We start from the raw sequence: 22,140 nt of genomic DNA, 5'->3' as shown, positions 1-22,140 counted from the left end.
GGCTGCTACACTAACTTCAGACCCTGTGGCCTCAGCTGGACCCCTAATGCTCCCTGGTGTCCCTGTTCCTGGTCAGCTGTCATTCCTGTTCTGCAGAGAAGCAGTTTCCTCCAGCTTCCATTCCTTCCCTCCCCACACCCTCTATTCCTCGCAGATAATTTGACCTCCTAATTCTCAGAAAAGAATAAAAATCAGGCTGGAACATTCCAAACCACCACCATCTCTTATCCCCCTCCGCCAAATCCACAGATATGTCTGCATCCCCGCCCAGTCTTCCCTGCTCCTGCAGCGGGGAAAGGGTCTCCCCCTTGCGTGTTGGGTTTTAATCCCTCCCGTCATCTCAGATACCTTGACTCTCCAGCGGTCTCCATCTCTCCTGCGTTTTCAACCCCTCTGTCTATAGCGTCTCTCTCACATCAGCATTTAAACAAGTCTCTGACATCTTATAACACACTCTCCTTCAATCCCACGACCTGTCATCCTGTTCCATTCCATCCTATTCATCTCGGCTCTTCCTCGCAACTCTCTAATTTGCTAAGAGTTGTAAACACTCACCATCCCCCTTTCCTCACCTTTGACTCATTTTCCAACCCATCGCACCCTGATCTCTGCTCCCACCACTCTCCCGAGAGTCTTCGTTGCTAAGTCCAGTGAATTCTCTGTTGTGGATGCTCGTTGCTGTCTCACCCGACCTCTTAGAAGGCGCTGATGCTGCTGATGCTGCTGATGCTGCTGATGCTGCTGATGCTGCTGATGCTTGCTCTTTAGGACGCGCTCTCCATTTGCTCCCGGGGCTACTCCTCGGCCCCCACCGCCCAGCCCTTAACTGTGGCTGTTTCTCTGGATTCTGTCCCGACCGCATCTTTACTCAGCGTGCTCTCTCAGGACAGTCTCACCTGCCCTCGTAGCTTCGGTCGCCATCTTACCAGTGTGAAGGTTCCCGGATTGGTTCCTCCAGAATAGTCTCACTCATAAACTTCAGAATTGTTTATATAGCTGCCCGCTGGCATCGCCACTAAGATAACCCAGGCACCTTAAAATCAGCACTCCCAGGCCCACTGTTCCTCCTTGTGAGGGCAAGTGGCAGTGCCACCATCCCACCGCCCAAGGCGAAGGACCTCGAACACTGACTTTGACCCCCCCTCTCACACAGACTTCATACCCAGACCATCACCGAGTCTTATAATTCCGGTAAGGTGGAAAGAGCGTGGGTCTTGGGTGAAGTTCTCATTCTAATTGTGGTTTGGACAAATCACTTAACCTTTCTCAGCCTCAAGTTTCTCACCTGTAAAAAGGAAACAGTGATACCTAATTCCAAGGGCTGTGGTCAGGGCGAAAGAAACCCTTTGCTCGGCGGGCATTCGATAAACGTGAGTTTTCCATTCAGTAAGTTATTTCCTCTTCATTCCCTCCCTCCGCCCCCCCCACCTCTACTCACGTGCCGTATTGTCGAATTAGGGTACGCGTAGTTTCTCGACCTTGAAAATCCCCCTGGAATTAAATTTCCCACAATCCCTTCATGACTAAGGCCCACAGCTCGTATCCCGTCATGCTTATCATGAAGAATTTGGAAAACGCGAAGAGAGTTGAGCCATCCCTGTCACCGTTTTGCCGTCATTCCTTCCAGTCTGTCTTCTATGCGTCTTTGTCCTTATTGACATGGTGTTCCTGTGTGTAACAAGTACGCATCCTGCTTTTCTCCATCCAACCCGGATTTTTCCCTAGGTTAGTAATTCTTTATAAACAGTGTAAAGCCTGCATTCTGTTCTGCATGTGACTGTGGTATCGCTTATTTAACCATTCTGCTAACGCTGGTCTTTTAGAGCCTTCCCAGTAAATAATACTCTGGTGAACAATTTTGCAAAAAAAAAAACAAAAAAACAAAAAACTTTTCCTCCTACATTTATAATAATGTTTCTAAGCCCGAAATTCATAACTTGAATCATCGAGTCAGAGGACTTAAAAATTTCTAAGCAGTACAATCTTTGAAACAGACTAGGTGAATATAGGCCTGGCCTCCGCTGCAAAGAGGGAGGTAAAGAGAAAAGTGTTATAATTAGTAGGTTTTTAAAAATAATTATTTTCTGTTTCACTGAAAGAGCGCTCAGAAGATCCAAGCAGTGCTCTGTAGGGAAAACCCGCCTTTGACTTGAAGTTCCTGGCTTCGTGATGGTAAAGAAGGGCTCGTTTCTGTTTTTGTATTTTCATCTGGGTCAGTAAGAGGACAAACCATTCCTACGAGCTCGTTTCCCTCTAAGGAGGAGAAAAATCGTCCAGCACCTAATGATGCAGGTCATTAGCTATGTTAACAGCCTGCAGTTAAAAAAAAAAAAAAAAAGTTATGATAATGTATCCTCCTAAAGTGCACTTAATTTTAGTTAAAATTTCCCTGGTGATTTAAAAACTTCGTGAATTTGTAAATCTAGTAATTGGCTCTATGTTTGGAAATGTTGAAGCCGCCATAGCCGACTGGGCTCTAGCCAGACACACAGAACCTCAGTGAGCTCTGGCTTCCTCGGGGCACAGAGGGAGCTCAGCACTCACCTGGAATCTGGAAAGAAACCAAGACTTCCTAACCTGAGTCTCCTTCCTGGTCTTCGCTACTCGGAGGCAGCCGATGAGTGCTCCGAAGTTACCCACATGTCCAAAATCAAACCTCTGCCTCCCCACCCACATCCAAGTTCAGTCTTCCCACTCAGCGGTGAACAACCACCTGTCTGGTGGTTCGAATCAAAGATCGAACCATCCTTGATTTCTTCTTTTCCGCCCTCACCGCGCCCCAGCATCAAATCCATCAGTGTATTCAGTCGGTTCTACTTCTAACAGTCTGCTTTGAAGACAGAGCCCAGCTGTCCGTTCCTCTCCCTCGTGCCCTCCCGCCCTTTCCGCCCGGCCCCCGTCACCCCTCACCCCTCTCAGAGGGCTTTCTCCCTGCAGTCTGCTCTCCACACAGTAGCCAAAACATAACTTCGATCACGTTACCCACCCCTTTCTTAAAACGTGTCAGAGGCCTTCTTTTGCTATTACGGTGAAGGCAAAAATTCTGATGTAGCCAGGGAGATCTTGCGCGTTCTGCCTTGGCCCTCGTCCCCGGCATCACTGCCCACCATGTCCCTTGGTCTGGCCAGTTCCAGCTTACCAGCCACCCTCTCGTTCGTGGAGCTCCTGTGCCGGGGCCTGTGTATCTGCCGTGCTCTCTGCCGAGTGTCCTCCCGTTCTCCCTGTCCCTCCTCCCACGTCTGGGGGACTCCCTCCTCCCTCCCTTACGCCCAGGCTGGGTCTGGTTATTTACTTCTGTAGAAACATGGGAGTCTTTTTCCCGCTTCGGAGAACCTATTTTAATTTGAGGTTTCATATATATCTATTATTTATTTGTTTGTTCGTTCGTTCGTTTATTTGTCGATGCCATCATGTGATTGAGGTTCATGTCCTCCACTAGGCTGCGAGATCTGTGAAGGCGCCCCCTTCTGCTGTGCCCTGCTCTTTCCCCACCCGCCAGCTCTGTGGCGCACAGTAGGTACTTAGTAAATAATTGGCTGCATGCTGAATGAATAAGTAGAGTCCGGTAACATAACAATCCTTGTTGACAGCACTGCCCCTGTGAGACGTGGGCTCTTTCCAGAGGTGGCAGCGCCAGGTTCTCCACAGCACGTCAGTCAGCGGGAGCAAGTGTGATTTTGCTGGGCTTTTTTTTTAGCATTTCGGCCATCAGAAGGAGCAGAGCGCACCGCCTAAAGCTTACTTGTTTTTTTCTTCTTTCTCTATTCAGCTAAAGCTTGCCTTCACTCTGGACCACGAGACTGGATTGCCTCAAGGATGTCACATCTACGAGTACCGCGACAGCAACAAGTAAGGCGCTCGGCCGGGAAGACTGTCGCTGTGTCATGCAGAGGTAGCACCCGTGGCCTCTCTTACACTGTGCTTCTCTTACAAAGGGATTGTCGGGAAGAGAATCACGCTTTTTGTGACTGTTCTAGAAAACACCTGACACAGACTATTTCTCTTCTCACCTCTTTTGCCCCTAACGATAGAGCTTGAAGGGCTTGCATAAGAGCAGTTGCGACGTTCTAGACGTATCTTCCAAAGCAAGCCTCCCTCCCAGACGCCAGCTTTCTCCCCGGCCCTCCCCCACTGCGTCTCCAGTCACGCGCCCGCCGTTTGGTTCGCCGTGTGACTTCGCCTCCTGTGACAGTCCTGTCTGTCTGTACCTGTGGTTATCGATTGTTTTGCTAGTCCACCTTGAGAGTGTCCTAGCTGGGGGATTTCCGAGTACTTACAGAGATCTAACTTGGTGGCCTTATTAGAAAGGTGGCACCTGGCCCAGTTCTGTAGCGCCCCTCGCTTCATCGCAGGCTGCCTCCTTGACTTTGTACCTTTGTCTGTGAGACAGCAAGGGCGGTGGCAAGTGAGGCAGAGAGAGAGTGATGATGGCGACGATGATAAACAATGACGGCAGCTACCGCTGAGGACCTACTGGGTGTCAGGCACGGTACAGGGACATTACGTTATCCATAATGATGGCTACGAGGACCTACTGGGTGTGAGGCGGTACAGGGACAATTCGTTATCCCATAATGATGGCGGCTTCTGCTGAGGACCTACTGGGTGTGAGGCCGATGCGGGGACATTCGTTATCGTAATGGCGGCAGCTACTGCTGAGGACCTGCTGGGTGTGAGGCTGTCACGGGGACGATACGTTATCCATAATGACAGCAGCTGCGCCTTCCGGACCTACTGGAGTGTCAAGGCGCGAAAATGCGAGGGACATTACATTATCCATAATGTGGCAGCTACCACTGAGGACCTGCGGGTGTCAGAAGCGATGCGGGGGACATTACGTTACCCATAATGCCGGCAGCTACCACTGAGGACCTACTGGGTGTCAGGCGCAGTACGGGGACATTACGTTTGTTATCCAGTTTCATCCTCATAACAACCTAAAGAGTTTTCTTTTATCGTTGCTGTACTTGCAGACGCTGAGGTCTGGGGAACTTGCTCAAGGTCACGGCCACAGCTGTGTGAGGCAGACTCAGCATTACCGCATTTACTGGGAGGAGAGTAAATGAAAGGCAACTGTTGTCCCAAGTGGCTACTTTTGGAAACCCCAGTCAGGGACACGAACAGTCCCCATCTGGGCTTGAGGACAGCGTACCTGGTCTAATTGTTTAAGTATCTAGGCTGTTTAATTTTATCTCGTAGAAGGACGCAAATAGGCACACGCCAGTGGAACTGTGCCTTGCCTTCCCAGAGAGAAGCTCATGTCTTCCTCGAGAACGCTTGCTTTGCGGTGGGTGGAGATGGGTTACTAGGTGCCTTCACGACCAGATCTGCGCTCAGCTTGCTTGCAACGCATTCTTTACTCTCTGCGATTTACCTGTAGGAGGATGCCATAGTAAGCCGTGGGAAGCACCCTTGGTTCCCGCCAAAGGAGTCCTTTAGGAAAGGTTGGCTAAGCATCCTTGAACACCATCATTCCTCCCCTTAGATGGCACTGTTTGTAGGAGACAGTTCCAGGGCATATAGGCCATCACACCAGGAGCAGCATCTCAGCTACTTGTAATGCACAATACAACACAGAAGTAGGGCTGGACTTCTCCGGAGCCAGGGACTAGCAGGGACAATTGAGCAAGTCCACGGGTGGCAAGGGCGAGCATCGCTAGAGTGAGAGAAACAGAAGCCTTAAGCTGCCACCTCCTCATCAGCACCACCCTGTGCTCCCTGGCGCTGGCTGAGGGGCTTAGCAGATGGCAGCCCCGTGCACGAAGATTGTGGCCACAGAAACAGACCTTCAGGCCCAAGGGTGTTCACAGACTCCGATTCTGGCCTGACTTTCTGCCTTTTGAAACAAAGATGGGCAGAGTTTTTGTTCCGTGGGAGAGGGGCACCAGCCCTCCTTCCTTTAAGTTCACGTCTCAGCTGTTCCGTGGTCTGGTGACAACAACTTAGGTTGTCTCTGAAGCTGAGAGCAGAAAATAGCCTTGCTGGGTGTCTTGGCCTAATCCCTAGCTCCTCGCTTATGTATCAGAGTAAGTACTGTAAGAGGAGAATTGAGGGGTTGTAAATATTGACAAGCTTTGGCCCCCAAAGACCTGTAAGGAAAACATTTGTGTGGGAACCTGGACGGGAGCCATGGGCTAGGACCCAGTGCCTCAGCAAGCCCTCCGCGCTTCTCTCTGGTCTGAGAGGCAGCGCTGGGGTTTGTTCTCACTCCGTGAACAGATGTCCTAACCTCTCTGAGCCTTAGTTTTCTTCATCCGCTGAGAACAATGGGACTAATGATATCGGCCCAGCATGATTGTCATGGGGATTGAGTGGAATGACGTGTTAAAGCCGTCATCACTGGCCTAGCATATGGCACCTCATAGCTCAGGTCACCGGCCTTGCTGGCTGCAGCCAGGGCCGAGGCAGGGCTCTGGGCCCTTCCAAGCCCGTCTTGATTCTTCGCCCAGCCCCCGAGCGCATAGGCCCTTCTGGACCAGAGGGCTCCCCGGCGCACTGGCCGGCCTCTGAGGGCCGGGCCTGCTCAGCATCTCCTTGGCCTCAGGACACTGTCCACGCAGGCAGGACAGACCTAGCGGGCAGAGCTTAGAGCGACCCTGGGACTCTCCTGTTGTTTCGTTCTCATCACAGAGGATGTTCTGGGTCAGTTCAAGGCCGTGGACAATCAGACCCCCGGATCAACATGCAAGAGACATGTGGGGGTGAAGGGAGGGAACCGGAGCAGCACGAGGCTGCAGTGGGGGCGCCGGCCTGCCCCTGGGGAGGGGGAGAGGGTGGGGCGGGGGTAGGGGACACTGGCGGCGCCTCAGCCTGCAGCGCGGTCCCAAGGAAGTGTCAGTGGTGCAGCCTCGAGGTTGCTGGTCGGAGGAGCCTCATGTCCCATGGGTGCAGTGCTGCCTGAGACCCCTGCTGTGCTCCGTCACCCTAGGCCTCTCTTCCCGAGAAGGAGCTTAGAAAGAAGAAGCAATGGGACACGCTGCCGCCTCCACTATCATAGTGGAACTCGGGGCCCCAGCCGGCCCTCCCCTCACCCACCACTGACTGACTAAGCTTCTTCTCACCCTCAGCTAGCACCTCAGCAGCTCTTGGCAGCTTAGCCGGTGGGTGGCCTGACCCAAACCTTCATTGCTAGGTTTCTGAGGCCCCGGCTGTCATGTCCTTCTCAGGCCAGGGTGACGCATGTGTCCCTATGTCTGTTCATGGTGGTGCAGGGGAGTACCAGCAGGTTCCCTGGGGCCCCGCCTTCCCTGTCCCCCCGCTTTGATCTGGGTTGAGTACCCCCTCCCTGCCTCCAATGCTGACTCCTTACCCGCTGGCCGCTAGAATCCTGGCAGTAGCCATCACTCAGGTTCAGAGGGACCCTGCCATGTACCCTCTGGCCTTTAGTGCCTCGGGCTGCATCATTCTCACGGGTCTTAATGAGCCCAAGTCTGTGACAGCCCCTCCTGCTGCCCTCCCCTGCCTGCGGAGGAATGCCAGCACCAAACTTCTCAACAATGCCGGCGTTTCCCTTACCGGCGCCTGTCGGGTGACCTGGTGAAGGGGTGTCCTGCAGGCCCCCCACAGAACATAGGCCTCTGCTGGGTCTTCTGGGCTCGGTAACACATCCATTCCAGCATGGCCCCTCTCTCCGCCTCTTTATTCCTTCCTCTGCTGTCTGCCAGGGCAGTTCATGCCTTTCCGCTTCACTCAGCCATACCTGTCACTTTCTCCAGGCCCCAAGGACCACCCCAGCAGCAAGTTTGCGCTAGGGTCTTTGCCAGAGTACTGAGTCCCACACCCCAAGAAATTACCCCCAAATCAACGAATTCTTGCTCGTCTGGTCTTACTTCCTGGCCCCCTTGATCAAGCCCCTCAAGTCCCATGAGCCAGTTCTTCTCACTCTTGGGATAAAATCCGTTTCCTCCCTCATCAGGCACAGCACATCCCCAGCTGGGTCATCCTGGCATTTAAGCCTCATTATGGGCCAGGCAGCCTGGAAGGAGGTGGGGGATGCTCCTGAGGGAAGCGGAGAGACCTCCTCATGCCTTCTGGGATGCGGGCATCGCTAGCCTTCCGAGGGAAGCGTAGGCCACCTTTTGGTAAACTGCCAATCCCTCCCACTTAGCCTGTAAGCACTCGTTGAGGGCCCTCAGACTGTCACTGTCCCCTGCTGAACATCGGCACACCTCACGTTAACCAGCCAGTTCTGCAGTCCTGGGAGACGCTGTGCCTCCCAGGTTTTCAAATGCTTCAGTCGTCACAAAGTGATCAAAGGCTTTTTCCCAGGTCACCGCTGGTGAATCTTTAAGCATTCGGGCTGCTACTTTGTGCCAAGGACTGTCCACACCCCACATGCCACTCAGAAGAGCATCCGTCCCCTTTGCCTGTCAGGTAGTGAGTGAGCCGGTCCCCAAACTTATCTTTCTGCCTGTTTTGTCAGCTCCACTTCGGTACCACTCGTGTTAGCTCAGGTCTTCCGAGAAGCAGGTGCCAGGGCGGGAGTAGATGCGCAGGAGGCATGTGGAGGGAAGGCCTGTGAGAACCAGGAGGGGAGAGGAGAAGGCTGGGGGGGGCCTTCAGACCTCACTGCAGCCGCCCCGGGAAGGAGGGGCCAGGAGGAGGCCTGGGTGCGGACAGTCTCAGGCTGTAGCCGATTTGCAGAGAGGTTCGCCAGGCAGATGGTGGGGTCCTTGAGCCAAAGTCACTTGCTGGAGGAGTCTGCCATCTTGCAGGACCTCCAGAGTGCCCAGTCACTGTCCGGGAGCAGCCCAGGGAAAGTGTGGCTTCAGACAAGTGCGGTGGCAGGTCGTAGGAGCTGCAGCTGGGCCATCGGGCAATTTATGCCCCACAGCAGGAGGTCCCGGGGGCGCCACTTCATGCCGCCGCCCTGGAGCAGGGAGAGCGGGGGCTCCTGAGGAAAGCCCCGCACTTAATTCGTTTCCCCATCTGCTGTCACCTAAATAAGCAGAGAGGATGTGCCCCGCAGCTCTGACAGCTTCAGACCAACACCAACACTTCCGGGCACTTGGGAAATGACTCTTTGTGTCTGCGCCTCGGACCCGGACGCCAGTGCCTAAGCCCAGGCAGTGCCGCTACCCGAGCACCCCGGGCCTCCCGCTGACGCTGTGGCCATGAGTGAGGAATGCCTTTCCTGTTCCTGGCGAGGCCCTCGGTCAGGGAAGGGGGAGCTGGAAGTCAAGGGAGAGGAGGGGTGTGGGGGAAATTGGAAGCAGTGCAGAGAGAGGCCCAGAAGTGACCTCATTCATGGGAGCAGGCCCCCCGGCTGTGGCGCCCGTACAGGTGGGAGCTCATGGTTCTGCGTCACGGCCCCCCTGCCGGCTGTCGGCGCGATGCGGGCACGACTCCGGTTGCCAGAATCGAGATGCTGGTCAGTGCAGGATGCAGACAGATGGCGGGTGGCTCTCTATTCCCTCCCGCCGCCTCAGTCCATGCAGCAGCAGTAGTGATGTCACGTGACTCCGTTTTCCCCACGAGAAAGGGAGGGGGTGTGAATACTCCCACTTTACAGAGCGGGAGCTCTATGCCCTGAGAGGCGCCCTGCCAAGGTCGTGCTGAAAACCAGAGGTGGAGCCAGCAGGCTTCTCCCTGGGACACCGCCTGGGACGGCTCCACCGAGTGACGCTGAGCTGCCCGTGGGTCCCCGCAGGGCAGCAGGCCTGGGTCAGCGTGGCCGCCTCCCGTGTTGCTTACGTTACTTCGAGGTCATAGTCACCCCATCTCCCACAGATGTGATGCATCCAGGGCAGGGAGAAGCCCTAAATCAGGGGTGTTGCATCAGCACCCTTTCCCCGGCTGCTGGGAGACGAGGGAGGGATGGAGCCGGAAGTCACGTTTTAAGGCACTGGATCGTCTCAGCAAAGGTGTCCCGTGCTGCCGGGCCGGGGTGCTGAGCCCTTCGTAGAAGTCCCAGCTCCTCGGCGGCCGCTGGCCTTCGAGGGCTGGGACCAGTCAGGGTGAGAGGACGCGGGCGCCAGCACCGGTGGGGGTCGCGCAGGGCGGAGACCAGAGGGGGCGCATCAGGGTGGTGCGGAGGTGCCCCGGGCCATGCCTCAGTGGCCTGACGGCCCCTCCACTGTCTCCCGTCGTGTAGACATTGGAAAATAGATTTTTTACAGCAAACTCACTTCTGTAAAACGTAATTTTGAACTACGACGAGTGTAGAGAAAAGTGATTGAATCATATGCATGTAGTTCAAAGGTGTATTAGAATGAACCACCCACGTAGCTGTCACCCAGATCAAGAACTAGGACATTTCAGCACCCGGGGAGCTACCCGCATGCCCCCCATCCTCCCAAAGGAAGCCTTCATCATAACTTCTATCACTATAGATTCATTCTGCCTGGCCTTGAACTTCATGTAAGTGGAATCATTTAGTGTATTCTCTTTGGCGTCTCTTTCAGTATTATGCTTGTGAGAATTCATCTTTGTCACTGCATCTAGCTACGATCCATTCATTTTCATTGCTGCAAGAATTTCCTTGTATGAATACGTAGCAGTTTATCTCGTCTTCATGAATTCGGTCACCATTTGGGTCGTTTTCAATTTGGTGTTATTCTAGCTCTGCTCGCCCACACCTCCTGGTGCGTGTGTGCGTGTATTTCTTTCGAGTATAGAAGTGGCAGTGAAACTGAGTCGTAGAGAAGAAATCCACTTCAGTGGTCGTGCCGGTGGAACGCTTCAGCAGCGATGTGTGAGACGCCGCGCGTCATTGCCCGTTCAGTACAGTGCCTTTTCACAGCTCGTGCCTATTTTTCTACTCGGTTTTCTGTTTTTTCTTGTTGGTGTATAATTCTCTCTATTCTGGAGATGAGTCCTTTGTTGGTTAGACATATCGCAAATGTCTTCTACTCAGTAGCTTGGGTTTTTTACTCACTTTGGTGGTGTTTTGATGAACAGAAGTTCTTCTTTTCAATGTAATTCAGTGTATTGATTTTTTTTCTTTATGGTTGATTCTTCCTGTATCCCATTTAAGAAATCTGTATGAAGACATTTGTATTAGTCAGGATTCTCCAAAGAAACCGAAACAATAGGATATATATATAAACGGAGATTGATTTTTAGCAATTGGTTCACACGCTTGTGGTTGGAGAAGTCCCATGACCTGCTGCCTGTAAGCTGGAGCCCCAGGAGCTGGCCATGCGGGTCACTGGAGTCCACAGGCCCGGGAATCGGCGAGGCTGTAAATCCCAGTCTGAGGGCAGGAAAGGGTGAGCTGAGATGCCCAGCTCGATCAGGGAGACAGGATAAAGGGGACGGATTCCTCCTTCCTCCGCCCTTCGGCCGTCAGGCCTTCAGCGTGTGTTAGGCAGTGCTGCCCCGCCGGGGAGGGCAGTCTGCTCCGCCGAGCCCACCGATTCCAGCCGCTCGTAGACCCGGCGGAAACATCCGCACAGACACGTGCAGAAATAACGTCTGATCTGAGAGCTGCGAGGGCGGTCTAGTCGAAACGTCAAATCACCCGTCGAATTTTTCCCACATTATATTTAGAAGCGCTGTTGTATTGCCTTCTATATTTCATGCCTGTAATTTACTCGATTTATTTTTGAATCCGGGGCAGCAGGCTTCATTTTTCCATATGGATAGCTAATCGAGCAGGCGTTATCTGCTGGAAGGACTTCACACCGCTTCACGGTGCCACCTCTGTCAAAGGCGGAGTGCGCGGGTCGGTCCTGTCTCTCTCGTCTGCGGCTCCCTTCTCGTGCCCGTGCCGCGCGGTCCTCGCTGCTGTACGTTCGTTAAAAGTCTTGGTCTCCAGCAGAGCTAGACTCTCCACCTTGCGCCTCTTCCGTAAAGGGGCAGCTGGTCTATTCTTAGCCGTTTCCGTTTCCACATAAACTTTAGAATCAGTTGTCAGTTGCCACACACGCGCACACAGACTTTCTGAGATTTATACTGAGATTGATTTGAATCTATAAATTGATTTGGGGGGAATCGATACTTTTATGATACTGTTTTTTCCCTAATCATGGTATATCTCACTATTTAGGTCTTCTTTAATTTTTCTCAATAATGGTTTATAGTTTTCTATGTGGAGTTCTTGCTCATCTTTCTTTAGATTACTCCTAGGTATTTGATATTTGTGATACTATTTTAAATGGTATTTATAAATTTTCTTTTCATCGTTGACATATGGAAATACAGCTAATTTTTATTGACCCTGTATCTAGTGACCTTGCTAAATTTATTTACTTATTAAATTCAAATAATTCGTGGATTCTTTCTGATTTTCTGTACACCTAGTCATGTCATCTACAAATGGTGACAGTTCTCCTTTTCCCTCTCCAGTTCTCACACCGTGCACTTCTTTTTGTCGCCCTGTCGCACTGTGGCGGTTCATGGCAGTGATGAGAGCGGGCGTCCATGTCCGGCTCCAGATCTCAGTGAGAACCGCAAACGTGCTTTTAGATCATGAGAACGGATTGGGATTCCCCTCAGTATGCACTTAATTCAGCTTGTCCCCGAAACGAGCTTTCCATTTAGGAATGCTGTTCAGTTTAGATGTGCCAGTGGTGGTTCGTAGGCTAGCAGCTATTTTAGAGAAAAGGAGCTGACGTTTATTTCAGGACTGTGGCTCCTTATCTTAACCTTGAGAGGAAGATGTCGGCTTGTCCGTTTTACAGAAGGGTCTCGTGGCTGGTACAGCTGAGCGGGGGCTCACCCCAAATCCCGGCTATTCTTACCACTCCCCAGTTCCCTGGAAGAATATTGAATGTGTAATCCCCAAGGTCACAGAATTACCTCTTTTGTCGTCGATCTCCAAGAGAGAAGCTGTGGAGCTGCCTCGTAGGTATGGCTGACATCTTTCCCCCTCCTCCCCATCTCCTTATATTGCCGTCATCCGCCCTGTCCCACCTTCCTCTGGTTTCCGTTGCCATGGAAGCGAACCTGGGCTGCCATGGGTCTCAGGAAAGGAGCCCTCCCTGCCTAAGCTGGGACCCCGCAGGGCTACACCTGCAGCTCTCTTCAGCCACCTGGCTGAGCCACCCCCCAGGCCAGTGCAGGGCCTGCCCTGCCTCTGCTGCCACGTGGGCTCTTGTCTCTTGCCCGGGGGTGAGAGGAGGCAATTGACGGTTTTCCTCCAGACTGCTTGGGTTGTGGCGTAGGATTGTGGTTTTTTACGTCCTTCACAGTCTCGGCTATTCCAGTTTGAGGATTATGAATCCTGTGCAGATACACAGACTCTTTGCTGAGATTCGGAAAGTGGACGAGTGTAAGGAGGGTAGAGACCCAGACCCCAGCCGGCCCCAGGACGGCGAGGTGAGAGCGACCCTATTATTCTCACACCCCTCCTTTTGCAGCCCAAATACATACCCAGGGATGGCCTGAGAGATTCCCCTGAAAGACAGAAAATTCTCGGACACCAGGAGCTCTCAAAACTACATACTTTCAAATTCTCAAAGACCTCATTAAAGAGAGTAAATGTTTCCTCGGTTGATTTAACACAGGGTCACATTAAGCAAACAACTTTTTTTCCTGCTCGAGTTAAATTTCCTTTGTGAAACTTTGCCTTTTTCTTCACTCGTCTTTGCGACGGACTGCGGTTCTCGTCCTTCCAGGGAGCCGCCCGGGGCTGCAGCAATCCAGCGTGACTTGGGGCCCCTTGGCTGTTGTTTTCCACATGCTTTTTAGCACGTGGACAGGCTTTGACCAGTGAGAGACGGTGGGCAGAATTGGCACATTTGTTTTCTCTACACCTCTGCCTGCCACATCCATACCTTTTCCAGAATTTCCTGGCGTGACTCGTGTTTCTTTCTTTCTGGGTGTTTGTCCGTCCATGGACTCATATCCCCGAGGGAAACTGCTCTTTGGCCACTAAGGCTAGCTTTACCAGTGGTTTTTAAACCCAAGGAGACTGTCCCTTTCCAAGACTTTGAGGAGACTGTCCCTTTCCAAGACTTCAAGGAGACTGTCCCTTTCCAAGACTTTGAGTTCTAGGAGAGGCTGGTGATATTCAGGCCACTCCTCTGTTTGATGACCGGGCCCACTCACTTCCTGGCAGGTGGGGCGTGTGCCCACGTGCTGTGCCGGCCTCCAGAGCATGCTCAGATCCCTCTGGGTAAACACCCTCCCTTGGGTGCCCAGAAGTCCAGAGCCCAGGTCCAGGCCACAGAGCCTGATGTGCTCTCAGGGAGGTTAGCCCTTGTAGGAAACGGGCCACAGGATTGCGTGTTGGCACCAAGCCTGAAGAAAGGTGCCCATGGTTGTCACCTCCTGCAGCTGCCTGGCAGGTAACCAGAACGTGCTTGGCTGTCTCAGCTTTTGGCCGTGCTCTCTGCGGGAAGTGCTAGCGATCTGTCTTCGCTGCCACTCCCCAGCTCTCTGGGGCTTTGTGGCTTTTTCTTGGTGGTTGGGCAGGGAGCCTCCAGAGCCCGAAGGAATTGCTGTGCTTGATGACAAAGGCCATCAATTGATATAAATCACTTAGAGGCTGCCGTATTTCTTGAAGAGGAATTGAACACAGTTACTCTCTCTTCTTAGCATACTTCAGTGGTAGGCGCCCTGGTGGGCAAAGATCTTACCGAGCGACTCAACAAGCGCCCAGCTCATGGCCATTGAGTCAAGCGAAAGGACGTGGCCAACTTATGCAGCTTCTCTGAAAACCCCACACGGCAAGGCCCAGCTGAGATGCAGAGCACGTATCACTCCGCTGACCCTGAGCTGCCCGCAGCCGACCCCGTGTGATCCAGCGTGACCCCACGTCTACCCCAGGGGCATGCCAGGCAGTGCGGGGTCAGGCTCTAAGGTAGAAGTTGCGTGAGATGCGGCGTTTGCCCTTCGAGCCCAGATAGTCAGTGGGGGTCAGGTTCCAAAAGTGCGGCTGGACTGGGCATGTCAGAGGACATGGCTCATCTTCTGGCATTGTGGCTCCGCTGTCATCACCCTGGAACCGAAGCCCTGTGGGGAGCACTCAGCGAGGCCTGCAGAGGCCACGGTGCCACACTCACCCATCACAGTGTCTCACCCAGGGATAGGCCAGCCGTGGTCGTCAGACACCGCGTGTCTGAGCCATCTAGAACCTTGGGAAAGGAATTGGTCTATAGAACCGTGATTTTACCTGGGAAGGGATTTATTATTTCAAACAACAAAACTTTTGTTTTAATTTCCACCTACTGTTTGCTTCAATAATGTCAGTTGGACATAACGTAGCCCTCGCTAGCAATTTCAGATTATTCACATTGTTTAGGTCGTGATACCCAAGTATTTTCCCTATGTCCCCTGTGCTGGGTGGCGCCCTCTGCCCCTACACCCAGGGCCCCCCAGTGCCGCGTGCTCTCAGCCAGGGCCAGTCATCACTGCTCCACGCTGTCCGGAAGAAGCCAATAGCACGTCTCAGCTGCGCGTGAGCGTGAGGCCCCGTGGGGCTGTGACACTGGTTCGGAGGCTAAGCGGGGGGTTGAATTGTTCTTCAAGAGAAAGGCCTATGAGTGACTTCCTTGCGAGTGACATTTGACGCCTGGCTCCCAGCATCCGTGTTGGCCCCTCACAGTCTCTGTCGCTTGTTCTCCTGGTTCTGCCCCATGTTTCAAATATTCAAGATTATGTGCGGCTGAGTTCCAGACAAGCGAGGCGATGTTGCACTTTTTAAATCGGCTTTGAACTGGATTGTGTAGTGCCTTTGTCACGTTAGCAAGTTCTTCCTCGGTTCTGACAGCCTTCCAGTTTACTCGAAATCTCTTTCCTCTCATTAGTCTTCAGTGTGGATGAAAAACTAGTTAGCTGGTCACCATCTTTTGTGTTGTAAATAGTCTAAGAAACTATCAGATTCTTCCGTGTTCTGTTCTTGAAGCCGAAGGAATCCTTCACCCCTTCAGGCATTTGCCAGCTGCTGGTGTCATCAGACGTGCCTCTCGTGTTGTTCGTGTACCTGTCCCCTCAGAACCTCCAGCACTTTCCAGCACGTGCTGTGAAGCAGGCTCGCGCCCGTGGCTTCGTGGAAACGTTTTTGTGGGTAGAGAGTGGAAGGCGACGTAAAACCACTTTCCTCAGATAGGCTGAGGGGTCCTGCTGGGAACACTTCGGGGGAGCTCAGTGAATGATGCCCCAGGAAAGGGCCAGCTCCGAGAAAATGCCAATGGGGGTGGGGGGTGGCGAGCGCATGCATCTTCTGATTTTCCGTGCCCAAGGGTAAGGACGGTGTCTCCGTCACAGCCCCAGCACAATGCCTGGAACGCTGTGGGTGCCCAGACGCTGCTGACCGGCTGGCTCCCGGGAGCAGCTGCCTCTGCTCCTCCCGCTCATCTTCCACGCTCCTTTGACATTCTGCTATTTTCTAATGACACCAGACTCTTGTCACCTCAGGTTCTCATAACAATAAATACTTACGGAATACTTAAGAGCATGCCAGGCTCTAAGATTAGAGCTTTACACAGTTTATCTCGTTTAATCCCCACAAGAAGAAACCTGCAGGGTGAGGAGTGGAGGCAGGAGAGGCTGGCCTGCCTGAGGCCACCAGGCAGCGAGTGGCGGGCACCCCACCTGCCCCTCGGCCTCGGTAAGCGGGGGCACTGGCAGGCCGCTGCTGCGCTGTGCCTGAGGGAAGGCGAAGCTGCCTGTCCCCAAGGGAGAGCCCCTGCCTTCCTTGGGTGTCCTTCTGATCCAGGCCAGGCCCCCGTGGGGACCCGAGGCCAGTGCTGGTCAGAGCCCCAGTAAAGCTGAGCTAGAGCAGAGGAACCATAGGAATCTTCAGGATCCTGTTACATGCCAGATGGGTCATTTCCCACCGCCGGACTTAGCGAGCGACCGCTGGGAACCTGCGCAGCACGTGAGGAAGGGCCTCGAGGAGGTCCGCGCGCCTTGCGGGTCAGGGGCCAGGGGTCGGGTGCTCTCGGGGGGCCAGACCCCGTCCTTCTGCTTGTTCAGCACGCTCTAGTGGACTCCTGCTGGTGCCACTGCCGCACCAGGCACAGGGACGAGCGTGCTGGGGAAGGCAGGTGTGTGGGCCGCCTTCATGAGCCGTGCCGAGGGCCATGGCAGAGCCGCGCAGAGGGGTCAAGGGCAAGGTCCCGGCGACGCGCCCTCCCGCGAGGGCAGGCCTGGGCAGCATGGCACCTGTACTGGTTGTCTACCTCCTCTCAGCTGGGCCATCAGTGTGGGAGGCCCAGCCCACCCAGGGGAGGCAGTGCTCTGTGGCAGATGGCAGGGTTGGGGCGGGGGCCAGAGGCTAGGAGAGAAGAGGCTGGCCGGGCCCCGGCGCGCTGAGCCCAGAGCTGCGGGCTGGCTCACGGGGCTGTGTGCACTGTCTGGCTGGGCTTTGTTGGCCTTGGGTGGGGGTGTGGGGGGACCCTCTAAGGGTCATGGGTAGAAGGAGAATGGCTCTTCCCACCCACCCTGAGACTCCAGGGCATTCCCAGGTGCAGCACACGAGTGGCTCGTCCATTTGCACGCCCGTGTGCAAGGGCCAGCGCCACTTCTTCCTCGGAACTCTATGCCGGGGTATTAGGCACAGCTTGCCTCAGGGCTCAGTGAGGGGAGTCACTGCTTCCGGCGCGGCCGGCAGTCACTCCTGGCCAGGCAGCCGCAGAGCAGAGAGAGCCCCAGTCCCTGTAAGGCAGGCACGGATGCCCCTCAGCTGCACACTGTCTGTGTGGAGGTCCCGGGGAGCCCAGTGCCCGGTCTTTCTGTTGCTGCGAGCTCATAACACTGTGGGTCAGTGTTTCAAAAGCCACATAGCTGATGAAGAACTCTGCTGGTCTCAGAATACCGCGTCCCAGTCGTGAAAGGACAAGGCTAGTTCAGCGGAGACAGCCCCAAAGGAGAGAGGGTTTTTTTAAAATAATCTAGGTTCTATATTTACAGTGAGGCGGGCTTTCCTTGGACAAGAGTATTCATTGATCAGGCGACCAACAAATGAGCCCCAGCCACCTCATCACCTTGTGTTAGATCTAAGTGATAACCATCCACAGGCCAGTAGGGATTTCACGAGAGCCGACTCGGCGAGTCCCACTAGGCCAGCAGCGGCTGCCTTCGTTCTGTCTGCTGAGGCCACACGGCCGCCGTCCAGCAGGAGAAGCTGGAGGGAAGCAGCAGGAGGCCCCTCCGCGAGGCTCTTCCAGTCCCCCACGGGCCTTGTCCTCCCCTGGCGTTGTCTGTGGAGTACTAAACTAACGGTGTCTCTGAACGGCCTCGTTGCCTCCCCAAACATTTCCTCAGCACCTACGCGTGCCCTTGGCCCTGGGATACAGAGGAGCATGAGGCCTAGTCCCCAGGCAGGGAGTCTGGTGATCCAGTGATGAGTTCGGAGCCTGAACTGAGCACTGAAAACTCAGCATGACTGAGCAGAGAGGGCGGGAGTGAGAGCGTGGCAGGCAGAGGGAGCAGCATGGAGCCCCAGGGGGGGATCCTTGAGTCTGGGTGCCCGTCACCCAGGAGGAGGCTGAAAGAGAGCCCCAGGGAGTAACTTGGGGGCGGGCTGGACTGAGGCCAGGAGCAGGCCAGAGAGACCGTGCCGTGGCCAGAGGATCTACAGCCTTCGATGCACGAAGCCACATCCCTGTCGGAGCTCAGCCCTTCAAGGGCCCTGTCCACAGTCAGAGGCTGGCAAGGGACTGACCTACGAGACTGTGCGAGATGTTTCTGACAGCATGGAACTCACCAGAGGAAACATGGAAAGCACCTGGAGTTGAGTAAGAAAATGCCCTCTCGGGACAGACTACAAAGGCTGTGTGAGGCTCGTGCAGGGCTCTTGGGGCTCCCAAGGGGAGGCTTTCAGAGCAAGGTGTCTGAGGGTCAGGGTGGCGATGTCCCCACGGACGGCCCTGCTCTCCCTTCTGGCCCAGTGGGCCAGCACATTCCCACGGGTGGTGTGGGAATAGCATTAGCAAAAAGAGGTCCGCAGGAGACCCAGGAGGAACCTTAGAGCCTTCAGCTAGCGACAGGAAGGGCAGAGCAGTAAAAGCGAACGTACTCAGCACCGGTGCTCAGTGACAGCACAGAGGCCAGAGCCCTGAGTGCGGGCGAGGGACGGTGGCGGCAGAGGGCTAAGTCCTGTTCCTGTTCTCTTCGTCCCAGCAAGCAGAAGAGATGCAGGGGCAAAGCAAGGACTGAAGACCTCCACGGTTACAGAAATGTCCCAGCCCAGCCAGGCCCAAAGGTGGCCCTGCATGGTTGCCTGCGGCGGGGCCAGCCTCAGACACAGGCCGGGAGCAGCCCTGGGGAAGGGCTCCGTCCCTCCGAGGCTGCTGCGGATGTAGAGAGCCAGAGATGGGCGACCTCGGCTTGCAGATGCCGCGACCCTGGGGGGTGAGGAAGGACAGGAGTGATGTAGCGGAACACCCCTGCTCTGCTGCCCATCCCCCAGGGACCGGCATGGCCTCGGGGCAGGCCCCGTACTGCGGCCAGGCTGCCAGCAGAGCCCTTGGTCGGACACTACCACAGAAACCCTGCTCCCAGCCCTCGGGGAGCTTACAGCAGGTGGCACAGAGTCACCTGAGGAAAAGCAGTGGGCGGGGCATCTGACATCCTTGGTCTGTGAGCTTGGGGGAGACAGGCAGCCTCTCTGAGCCTGCCTTTGCTCACATGAACAAGGGTTTTTTTTTAAGACTTGTGAAAACAATGTGAAGAACCACAAAAATAGGAGGTATTGGTCTTGCTTACACGATGCAAACAACGGCAGATAAAAACACATATCTGGCGAGTGTGTACCCTCTGCCGGAGTGTCGTAGGCCCTGAGGATTGAGTGAGTGGAGCTGTCTGAGCCAGCCAGAGAGGAGTTAGTGCCGGGGCGGGCGCGAATGGCCGAGGAATTGGGGTGGGCTGAAGGGGTGGCCCAGATGAGCGGGGGCCAGAGCCAGGCTGCGCTGTGACAGCTGAGGCTTTGTGTCAGGTAGGAGCCACCAGGTATACACGAGAAAGTGTTCGCCAGCGCGGTCCGTGCTCCGTGTGTGGGCCGGGCTGAGCGGAGGCTGAGGAGCAGGGAGAACAGAAAGACCCCCGGGTGGCAGTCGCCCCAGCCCCCGACAGCCTCGAGCGTGTTGTGCTGGTGGCTCCAGCTCCAGACACCATCAGGTCTGCCTCGGGTGCAGGGCGAGGAGGAAGGACTGCGCTTTCCCAGAAGGCTTTACAAGACGCGGCGTCTTCGAGGGATCCTGCACTAGGCCGCGTGCATGGCTGGGCCTGACCCCCACCCCGACCTTTTCCACAGATGAGGCCGTAAAGAGTATGTCAAAGTTTCGGGGACCCCCGGGCCTTTCAGAGCCTGGAGCTCTTGCCATGTGCGCCGGTGGTTCCCAGCCCGTGTCCCTGTGCCAGAGCACGACCTGCCTGCGCTCTCCACCTCGCCTGTCTCCCCTGTGGTCCTGGACCAGGTGCACACAGACGTCAGGGTGAGGGGGCTCAGCTGTGACGGGGGCTGATTGCAGCAGCCGGGCAGAGATGCGGCCCACTCAGGTAGTCCCTGGCCTCCGCAGTTCCCTGTCTCTGGGGTCAGAGGAGACGCAGAAACGCAGACTCCTTTGCCCATAACAGAAAACCTTCTCTTGGACACATCGGCCTTTCCTCCACTCGCATGAGGCCGGCCTGGGCCTCAGCCACCCTGGCAGCCCCTCCCTGTCTGCAGGTTGGGGTGGAGAACAAGCTTTAGAGTCAGAAAGACCCGTGTCCAGGTCACAGCCCTGACACACTCTGGTTACGTGACCTACGTGCTCACCATACTTGGCCTCTCACACTGTTTCCTTGTGCAAATTCAGGCTACCACAGCCCTCCGTGCAAGGGTTTTGTGAGGATTTGATGAGATAATATACACAGAATGCCCAGCCTGAGACCAGCACAGCCATCAGTGGCCGCATGGCTGGGGTGGTGGCCCTGCCCAAGGGGAGGTGCTCCCCAGCAGCAGTGGGGCCCAGCGTGTCTTTGGGAAGGTGAGCAAAGCGTGCCGCCACTTGCGAAAGCAAAGCAGCTAGAGTTTCCAGGAACATGTGTCTCACCCTCCATATCTAGCAGTCGTGTGTGTGTGTGTGTGTGTGTGTGTGTGTGTGTGAGAAAGTGAGAAACACCTGTGTGATGAGACAGATCTCTATCAAAGATTTTCGTGCCCAAAGCCTAATTTTAAAATCAAAATCGAGGCTTCCAATGTCAGTGGTGACTTAAGTGGCCCCACTGAGCTTGTCCAAGGCCACAGAGCCAGCCCCCACCGTTGGGCTGGGGCCTGAAGGGGAGCCGGGCCAGGAGTCCGAGCAGGGCAGCAGAGCTGTTGGGGGCTCTACGGTGGCTCCCTGAGGTGGCCGGGCCTCTGCGTGCCTTGGCCACACCCCCTCTGGTCAGCGGTTCTGATTCTAGTTGGACAGCAGCTAGAAGTGGAGAAAGGCATGTGTGTCAACACCGCGGCAGAGCCAGCGAGCCCTAATTACCCAGCTCTGCAAGGCCGCACAGCAGAAACTGCCACCTGGTTCTGCTTAGGGGAGTTTTCTGCCATGAGCAGCCCGGGCCGCTGCCACGTGCAGGCCTGCCCTGTGCCTCCGTGAGCAGAGCCCCGAACCTGGGAAGGAGCGAGGCTTCTCGGCTAGCTTTACGCTGACAGAGAGCTTTCTGCCTGTCAGCCCGGTTCCCCAGCAAACCCCCAGCCCCCTCCCTACCGCAGCCACTGGGCCTCCCTTTGGCAGGGCCCGAGGGCCCCTGCTCCAGAGGCCGAGCCTCTGGAGACTTCCTTTCGAGCTAGAAAAACAAGCAGCTGAACCGTGCCTTGCTGCAGCTGGGCCCCGCCTGATGAACCTATAGAAAGGCCTGGAGTGGCTTCAGCCTCACAGAGAGGAAACCTGGCTCCGGCCTCACCCGCAGGGCCTGTTATGTCTGGCTCCAGAGGCCTTCTCCTCTGGGGTTTTCCATGCCTGTGAACCAGGCCCCATTCATTTCCCTGCGGTTTCATGGGAATGTCCAAAACGCTCAGCAGGTTGCAGTGAGCCCAGGAGGAGAGGGGTCAGCAAGAGGCCCGAGCTGTGACGTGCGGTCAGCCCTGCGGCCACAGCACCCTCCACGCAGAGGCCTGAAGCGGGGTGCCCAGTCGGCTGTGGGTGGGCGCCCATCAGTCAGTCTGCCGAATTTCCTCCGGTGGGCCCCCCGCCCGCCCCAGCCCACTCGGCCTGCAGCTCCTTCTCTCCAGGCCACCGGCTCCACCCCGGGCCGGCCCAGGAGAGAACCGCAGCA

The 22,140-nt window shown here is 55.2% G+C and overlaps 1 protein-coding gene across 5 annotated transcripts in view; it reads left to right on the top strand.

The window, feature by feature from the left end:
- DIS3L2 (DIS3 like 3'-5' exoribonuclease 2) overlaps positions 1-22,140 on the top strand; it is a 272,704-nt gene that overhangs the window by 231,153 nt on the left and 19,411 nt on the right. For 4 of the 5 annotated variants that reach the window (XM_039855704.1, XM_039855707.1, XM_039855705.1 and 1 more), the window contains one exon: positions 3,770-3,849. In XM_039855704.1, the coding sequence (XP_039711638.1) occupies positions 3,770-3,849 (80 nt within the window). Of the gene's footprint in view, positions 1-3,769; positions 3,850-18,670; positions 19,680-22,140 lie in introns of those variants that run through there. The other variant, XM_039855708.1, reaches the window with a different exon arrangement.

Source organism: Pteropus medius, unplaced genomic scaffold, assembly GCF_902729225.1.
Source record: "Pteropus medius unplaced genomic scaffold, Ma_sr-lr_union100, whole genome shotgun sequence".
Classification (NCBI taxonomy): Eukaryota; Metazoa; Chordata; class Mammalia; order Chiroptera; family Pteropodidae; genus Pteropus; species Pteropus medius.
This window is presented reverse-complemented; position numbering and strand designations above follow the sequence as displayed.